Below are 9,288 nucleotides of genomic sequence, written 5' to 3'. Positions count from 1 at the left end.
GGTGGACACAGTACAAATAACTGATTGTGTAACTTGGTGTTTAAAAACTACCAAGAAATACATATAATTCCTTAATAATGACTAGTAGGCTTGTGCGTAAAACGTTTGGATAAGGATTATAATTTGTGATAATAAAAGCCAATACATATTGTGTAAAGTACAAACAGTATGCAAAACATGCTACTCCTAAGAGGGGCAGGGAGAAGGGGCAGGGAGAATCCCCCCTAGAATATTTGTAAAAAATAAGCATTCCGATATTAAAACTGTAAGCATTTACATGGCTGTTCACGTAAAATCCACAAACATCCAAAGTTTTAAAAACTGTAAGTAACCGAGCTATAACAATATAAACATAATATTTTAAAATCACAAACAAATGCCCCTCCAGTGGCACAGTGGCATGTATGCTAACTTACAACGCTAAAATCCGGGTTTCGATACACATGGTGGGCAGAGCAAAGACAGCCCATTATCTAGCTTTGCGTTCAATTACAAACACACAAGTACAAACAAAAGGAGTCGACTAAATCCCCTCAACCCTCCTCTGACGTACATGCGTTTATAATTATTGTATTAAGAATTAATAGTAATGAGGTATGTACCTTTCTCATTTTTAATAGTGGTATAGAATAATTATAATTTATTAAATTAATAAAATTAAATTAACGCCTTATGATTTAATGATTAAATGTACTTTATGTAAACTCGTTATTCACTTACTCTGCGGATGTTTGTTGCTGTTGCGGATTTACAATTTGTTCATTTTATGTGGCATTTTCCACAAAGATGTCGGGATGTGTAGATCTGTATGGTAGGATTACATTGCTTATAAATTTGTGATTATAATTGATGTTGAGATTTTATCATATTCGTATAAAAAATGAACAAGTTAAATAACTTAATCCCGTCATATTCATTGTTTTGTTATACTTACGTAAAAGTTAAAATTTGAAAGGTTAAAGTGTTACGATTAATACGTAAATTTAAACCTTGAGCAGGTTTCGAAAATTTATTTAAATTTTAATTCAGTATGACATGCTTCAAAGAAAATGATATCAGAAAAGATGAAGACTGCTAGTTTATGAAATGTATAAAAGAGAAAATCAGGGATAACTGGCACAAATTAAAGAATTTTAAATTTCGAGAATCATTTGAAAAGGCTGAGGGAAGTTAGGGATCAGGTTAAACAAAAAAGATAAAAAATGCTTAATAGAATCAACTTTCTGTTTCGTTAATGACTGTTTTTATTTTATGTGTATCAAATGTGAATAGAGTGTTGAACTAAGGATTGAACCTGTAAAGGATACGGATGAAAATAAGGGGGTTGAGCTTTGAAATATATTCTACAAAAGATATTAGCAACGTTCCTAATCTTAAGCATTCTGTAGGAAAGAATGAAATTGATCTTAGTCATGTAGGCTTTAAATTTAATCTCTTGATAATAAATAGAAAGATTAAGATATTAAAAGTAGATAAGTTTTCATAAAAGGACCGTTTTCTTTCCAGAGTTTTAAAGAAGGTTAAAGATCAGATATGTGAGCACCTCTTGTTCATTTTTGAATAAGTCAGTAGATGGTGGGCATGCTCCTAAGGATTGTACTGTTGCTAATATTCTGTTTTCAAAGGTGGAAATGAAAAAAATTGACCTGAAATATATAGGCTAGAAAATTTAAAAACTTCTAGTCAGTCATGTAAAAGGAACTTCACAAAATTAGTTGGTAAAATGTGAAAGAAATCCAGCAGAGATACATCAAAGGAAGTTTTGCTTTAGTAATCTTTTAACTTTTTGTTTTTGTGGACGTGTAAATTTTCAAAAATTTTTTATACTGTACCATACAAAAGCTTGGCCAAAAAAGGTATCTTCAGTAGTTATTGGTGAAACTGAAAGATTAATTGGAATGGAGGGTTTGAATTGGAAAAGCAAAAGGTGTTACTAATATAATTCAGCCAGATTGGACCTTTATTTGACAAAGGTTTGACCCTCTTTCAGGGCAATTGTCACATGGACTGAATATTTTAAATTTGTGGAGTTAGTATGATGTTGTCCCTGAGACAGAATTGAAAACTTTTCAAATAAAAAAATATTAATGTAATTATCACTATTTTATTGTTTATTAATTATCATGTGTACTTACATTTTAAGGATAACCTACTAGAAAACTGGACTCTTCTCATTTATTGAGTGCTTTGGAGGTTTAATGCTTCACAATTACTTGTTCTTATTTACTTTAATGATATTGATAGGCATGTAATTAGTAAACTGTTTACTATTGACATTAAGTATATGGGTATTTTACAGAATGACTTAGATCAGTTGGTTAGTTTGACAAATATTTGGCAAATTTCCTTTAATTATAATAATTGTAAGGAATTATTTGTGTTATAGTTTGGATAACACATTTCACTCAGTAGATTGACAGAGTAAGAGGATTTTGGTACAGTGAAAGATCAGCAGTGCTCTGTTACTAGCAGTAGTAGTAAACTTAGTAGAATTTTATGATAAATCTATAGGCTTGTTAATTATAAATCAAAAGAGGTAATTAACTGCATTAATTACTAGTTAGGGCTACCTTGGAATAATGTGTACAGTTTTGGTCTCCTTGTTTGAGAAATATTGACTTAATGGAAAAGGGGCAGAGAAGAGCTTTTAGAATGAATTTATAATAGGCTATAAGGATTACAGTGGAGAGAGTTAGAATACTGAAGAAAAAATGTGGGAAAAAGGTACAAAAGTAGTTTTAATGGTAGGCTAAATCTCATGTACTAGAAGTATAACAAATAAAATGGATGACTTTCAGGTTGGAAAGGAGAATTTTAATGTAGTAGTATTAAATGAAACCTGACTAAATGTAGACATTTATGTTGAAAGGAATTTCTATGAAGAACTGGGTTCTTGGTTATTTAATAGGGATGTAGTACCAGAAAGAGAGGAGTGACTTTATATATAAACTACAAGTGACAGCTGGTTTAAGTTGACATCAAACCAAGAAGAAATAAGGTTGCATTTAGTTGTAAAGGATTAGAAGGCTTCTAGCTAATATTTGTTACAGACCACCAAATGAAATTGACTAAATCAATGAGAGACTTCACATGGAGATAAGGAATTCAACTGACATTCAAATTATAATTATGGGAGATTTTAATTCCAAAACATTCCTTTGCAATTATTACTCAGCCTATAAAGTTCCTTCCTTTGCCCAACTAAATATATTGGTTTGGTTCATTTTTGCTTGTTCCAGTCTTTTGTACTGCACTCAGTTGCCCTTGGCATTTTTTATCTCATGGTACTTTTCACATACATCAGTTGTCCCCTCTATACTGGTACTGTATATAAGCACTTGATTCATATGTTATCTTCACAAATAGTCACTGATGGTTTTTCCTGTATTGCGACTGTTTAGATATGCTTTGAATTTTATTGTAATAGCTGATAATTGTAAAAATAAGATTGATTTTTTCTTTTACTGACAAGCCATTTTATGGTATAATTCTCTGATTATTATTTTCAGGACAGAGGTAAATTGGGTGTCTGATACCTCGATCCTTCGGTGTGAATTCCTGTACAAAGTGAGGGGACTTCCCAGGGAGGGTTCTGTTCTTTCAGTTTACCTCCTCAGGGATCTAAACATCCACCCATGTGTTTGCTGGGTGTTGTGACCCGTGAAGGGGAGGAGAGGATCCTGGTGATTGAGGGGCCCAACCCTAACACACAACTTTGGCCATGAATTCCTGTAGACTGGTGGCCTTGGGTCAATTGGCTGGTCCACTTAGACTAAGGTCAACCAAGTATCAGTGTTGGATGTTCTCAACAGGTGTTGTGGGCATTGTATCTGATGCTGGTGTTTGGGTATAGTGCTCACAAAACACTGGCATTGCTGCAGTGTCCTTGTTTGGCATTGTTGTGTGTTCCCTCATTGGGCTCCAAAACATTATTTTTATCTTTTTGATCCTCCAAATAAAAACTTAAAGGTTAAAAAAACAGTCAATAGGTAAATGACCATGTCTTGAAGATTCTGAGCAGCAATCTTCAACATCTGTAACACTTGTACCTTGTTTTCTTATACTACATTCTCTTTCAGAAAAACTTTTAGGGCAAATGTCTCACTTTTTCATTCAGAAGGGACTGTGGACTTGCTAACTCTCCAAAGACAGTAAAGAAACATTGCTCTGGTGACATATTGGTGGAAACATTCACATCTCAACACAGTGAACTCCCGTTGAATTTAAAGGCAATTGTGAATATACCTGTTGGGGGTTACATCTCATGCTACTTTGAATTCATCATGAAGAGTTATTGTTGAGAGGGATTTGAAGAACATCCCCAAATCAGATATTCGCACTGGTTTCTCCACCCAAGGAGTTTCTGCAGTGAGGCGTATCTCCACTCACAAAGATGGAATTACGATGCTGACCAGTGTTCTTGTTTTGATGCTTACATTACCACATCTAACTGCTACCATCAAGACCTGGTTATCTAATTTGTGAGGTACAGCCATATATTCTGAACCATTTCAGATACTTCTGCTGTCAGCGGTTTGGTCACTTGAAGACATCAGGTGATGAATGGTTCCTTGATGTTCATTGCAATGGCAAGGACTATGATGCCTATCAGTGTGCAATGGACCCTGGTGTTAAATGTAGTGGCTCTCATCCCTCTTACTTTCTGTCTTGCCCTAGGTGGATGGAAGAAAAAGAGGTACAGCATTTGAAAACTGTTCATGTTTCTTGCCCCAAGGTTCAAAAGTTACTGTCCACCACACCTCTCAGAGATATGCTGCTGCATGCTGTTCCACTGCTACTGTGGGAGTGTAGTCAGATCTCTTTGTGTCTTTGACAGAGTTGTTTTCAAAACGTGAAGAATCTTTTGCACCTGTGATTAAGATGATGCCTATGAGTGTGAAATTGGCCCTCATTATGTCAGTTGCAATGGCTCTCACCCGTCCTACTTTTGTTTTTGCTCTGAATGGTTGGAAGAAAAAGAGGTGCAGCATTTGAAAACGATTGATAGCATTGCTTATCCTGAGGCTTGAAAGTTGCTGTCCACCACTTCATTTCAGACATATGCTGCTGCACTTCATTCTGCAACTACAGTGAGAGTGCAGTGAGATCTCTCTGTGCCTCCAAAAGAATCGTTCTCAAAACAAATGAAAAATCCTTTGACCTCCATGATTAGAAAAGTTGATGAATCAACTTCAACACCCATCTGTCTCTTATATACATTCCATCAAACCCCAAGATTCACATCCTTTGGTTCCAGGTACAGGTAATTACTCAGATCCATCTTCCTTTCTCATCCCAAGATGCAAAACAATTTTGCATTTGCATCCTCAGTCACTGGAATCCCCTTCCAATAGCAAAGACTTGCCCAATCGACTCAGGGAAGGATCCATACAGGTTGATAGACCTCCCTGAAATAAGGACAATAAGAAAATAAGACGTGGTCATAAACAGGTTTTACACATAAATAAAAACTGCCACCTTGATACAATGGAACTGTTGAGGTTTACGCTCTAATCTGAATGACATCAAAGCACTGATTGCTTCCTACCATCCTATATGTGTTTCCTTACAGGAAACATTTCTGAAACCTGCCAATACAGTCACCTTTCAGTGGTTTTCTTTATACAGAAATGACAGGCTGTGTGATGGATGAGTGCATGGAGGGGTGGCATTATTGGTTGATTAGCAAGTGCCCACCTTGTCTTTGCCACTCGACACACCCTTGGAGGCTGTATCCATCCACATTTTCTTGGGTCATACCATCACTGTTTGTTCTCTCTATCTGTTACCTGGAGAGACAAATGATCAATAAGACCTTGATGCTCTCATTGAACAGTTGCTGTCTCCCTTTTTCATCCTGGGAGACTTCAGTGGACATCATTCCCTCTGAGAAGTTCTGGTATTGATGGGAGGGGTTGCTCTGTTGAGTGTATGCTCTCTGATCACAACCTTTTCCTTTTCAATACCAGTTCTTCTACTTATTTCCATGTGCCTAGTTAGTCCTTTACTGCTATTGATCTCTCAATTTTCTTCCCTTCATTATTTCTCAATTTTTCATGGAGGGTTGACAATAATCTATGAGGCATTGATCATTTTCCTATAAACTTGAGAGAGACTGGCTGTGGTTAATGCCACTCAACCTGAGTGCCCTGGTAGAAGCTGGATCAGGCAAACTGGCCCTCTTTTACTGCTTTTGCAAAACTTGTTCCTGCCATTGTCTGCAATCCATCAGTAGACAACTGCATGGCAGAGGTAACTTACTGTATTATATAGGCAGCTGCTCAATGTATACCTAAAACCTTGACACATTTTCCACAGTATCCTTGTCCATAGTGAAATTCTGCCTGCCACATGACACAGAAGACTCAAAAACAAGCCTTGGATACTTTCTGTAGATATTCCACACTCTTGAACTGCATCACTTTCCATCTTGGATTAAGTTCACAACCAGCACATCCTTTGCCACCAATTCCAAAATAATTTGGGATAAGATTCAAAAGGTCAGTGGGCAATATCACTCTGTCCCCTCTCGAACTAGCTCTCTGATAGCCAGGAAGTAACTGATACTCAGAGTATTACCAATACTCTAGGTGAAAGCTTTTGCCAGGTATCTAGCACTTCTGCCTCTTTTTCCACCTTCTTAGCCATCAAGACTTGGGCAGAGCAATCACTTCTTTCCTTTCAAGCTGATTGTCTCTATAACTATAATTGTCCCATTACACTGGTGCAACTCAAACTGGTCCTTCATCGGTCTGGCACACATCAGTTGGACTTGATGATATATACTATGAGATGCTGCACCATCTATCTTCTGCTTCTCTTGCCAACTTTTTGGTTGATTTTAACCAGATCTGGCAGGAGAATATTTTTTCCTGATGCCTGGTGCCAGGCTGTTGTCCTGCCTTTCTCCATGCCTGGGAAGGATCCCAAGATTCCTTCAAACTATCGTCCAATTGCTTTGATGAGCAGACTCTGTAAGACCTTAGAGAGGATGATTAATGGTTGTCTTGTTTGGTTCATCGAATCAAACAACCTCCTCTCGCCCACTCAATGTGAGTTCCGACAACAGTGCTCTACCATAGACTACCTGATTTGAATTTAAACGTCAGTCAGAGAAGCCTTTCTATAACATCTTGTATCAATATTCTTGGACATAGAGAAGGCTTATGATACAACTTGGAGGTATGGCATTTTGCGAGACTTCCATCTATATGGGTTATGTGGCCATTTGCCCATTTTTATAAAAAAAATTTTAACGGACAGGAGATTCCGAGTTTGTGTGGATTCGACACTTCCCCGTTCTTTTCTACAGGAACTTTGAGTTCCTCAGGGCTGTGTTCTGAGTGTCACACTTTTCAGTATAAAAATTAATGCCATCACTGAACAACTCCCTCTTTCTGTTGCAAATAGGCTCTATGTCAACAACTTTCACATCTCATGTCAGTCGTTGAACATGAGGTTTATTGAGCAGCAGCTACAGAATGCCTTCAATTGTTCACTGAAATGGACCACAGCAAACGGCATTACCTTCTCTCTCTCTAAAACCGTTAGCATGCACTTTTGCTGCCAATGGGGTATTCACCCTGATTCTGAACTCCATGTTGGTGAAGTTGTGCTTTCTGTGGTCCCTGAGACAAAGTTTTTTTTACAATAAGCTGACCTTTATACCAGACATGAAGCAGTTATGGGTCAAATGTACAAGAGCACTGAACATCCTCCATGTTCTCTCTTTCACCACTTGGGCAGTGGCTTGATGTTCTATGCTAAAGACATATGGTGCTCTTAACCGATCGAAATTAGACTACTGATCACTGGTTTTTGGCTCTGCCAGGACCTTGGCCTTAAAGATGCTGGACCCCATTCATCATCAGGAACTCTCATCGCTGAACCAGGGCTTTTTGCACTTCCCAAGTTCAGAGCCTATACACAGAGTCTCATGAACCTTCTTTGCACCTCTGCCATTTGCAACTGTCTTTACTGTATGCTTCGAAACTTCGTTCCTTATGAAAGCATCCCAAATGTTGTCCTTGATGAGTCATACTTTTGCAGAACAGATGATCTGCCATTGCTCCTTTTGGCCTTTGCACCAGGTGCAATTGGATGAGTTATGTCTGTCCTTGGATAACATTGTTGTATCCACTGGTCAGCCCATCCCACCATGACTTCTTACAGTTCCCATATGTGACCTATCTTGAATTCATTTGAGAAAAGCAGACTCTTCTGATTGGAAATACTGTCTGTTGTTTGCTGAACATCTTTCAAACCATCTTTCCATTTCTATTTTTATGGATGGTTTGAAATCAGGTGACTCTTTGGGCTTTGCCATGGTTTGTTGTGGTTCAGTGGTTGCATGGAGAATCCCCTCTACAGCTTTTGTGTTCACTGTTGAACTGTACACCATTTCTTTTGCCCTAGATCACGTAGGAGTTAAGCAGTTCTCAAATTGCACTATTTATACTGACTCGCTTAGCTCTCTACTGGCCCTGGAATCACTTCACGTTTGGTCAACCCTGTTCTCACAAATATTAAAAACCAATTACCGCATTTCTCTTTAACATTTTCTATCCAGTTTTTCTGGATACCGGGCCACGTTGGTATTCATGGGAACGAGCTCGCCGACACTGCAGCTAAGTCTGTCTGCTCTAGCACTATCACTGCTGTGCCTGTCCCATACATGGACTATGGTCCTGTATTCAAGGCTCGGCTCTGTGCCAGCTGGCAGTCAATTTGGAGTGAACAACACGAAAACAAGCTTTTCCAAATAAAACCCTATATTGGACTTTGGCCGTCTTTTTTCCGTGAGGATTGGAAAGAGGAAGTTGTTCTAACTAGACTACGCATTGGTCACAGTTTTTTGAACTCATCATTTTCTTTTATCTGGAACTGATGCACCAGTGTGTAGTTTGTGTAACACTCGGATCACAATAAGTCACATTTTATTTTCTTGTTATCGTTATGAAAACATGCTTTTCCAAATAAAACCCTATATTGGACTTTGGCAGTCTTTTTTTTCGTAAGGATCGGAAAGAGGAAGTTGTTTAAATTAGACTACACTTTGGTCACAGTTTGTTAACTCATCATTTTCTTTTATCTGGAACTGATGCACCAGTGTTTTGTGTAACACTATATCACAATAAGTCACATTTATTTTCTTGTTATCGTTATGAAAACATGCTTTTCCAAATAAACCCTATATTGACTTTGGCAGTCTTTTTTTTCGTAGGGATCGGAAAGAGGAAGTTGTTTAAATTAGACTACACTTTGGTCACAGTTTGTTAACTCATCATT

The 9,288-nt window shown here is 37.6% G+C and overlaps 1 protein-coding gene across 4 annotated transcripts in view; it reads left to right on the top strand.

Moving 5' to 3' along the window:
- Window positions 1-429: 429 nt before the first annotated feature.
- LOC143252934 (pyridoxine-5'-phosphate oxidase-like) overlaps window positions 430-9,288 on the top strand; it is a 55,723-nt gene continuing 46,864 nt past the window's right edge. For 3 of the 4 annotated variants that reach the window (XR_013029251.1, XM_076505828.1, XM_076505826.1), the window contains exon 1: window positions 675-811. Coding sequence is in view for 2 of the 4 variants with exons in the window: in XM_076505828.1 (XP_076361943.1) it covers window positions 787-811 (25 nt within the window). In the remaining 2 variants the exon portion in view is untranslated. Of the gene's footprint in view, window positions 595-674; window positions 812-9,288 lie in introns of those variants that run through there. The other variant, XR_013029252.1, reaches the window with a different exon arrangement.

The sequence above is a fragment of the Tachypleus tridentatus genome, chromosome 6, assembly GCF_004210375.1.
Source record: "Tachypleus tridentatus isolate NWPU-2018 chromosome 6, ASM421037v1, whole genome shotgun sequence".
In the NCBI taxonomy this organism is placed as follows: Eukaryota; Metazoa; Arthropoda; class Merostomata; order Xiphosura; family Limulidae; genus Tachypleus; species Tachypleus tridentatus.
Note: the sequence above shows the minus strand (reverse complement) of the source record. Positions and strands in the feature narration are given on the sequence as shown.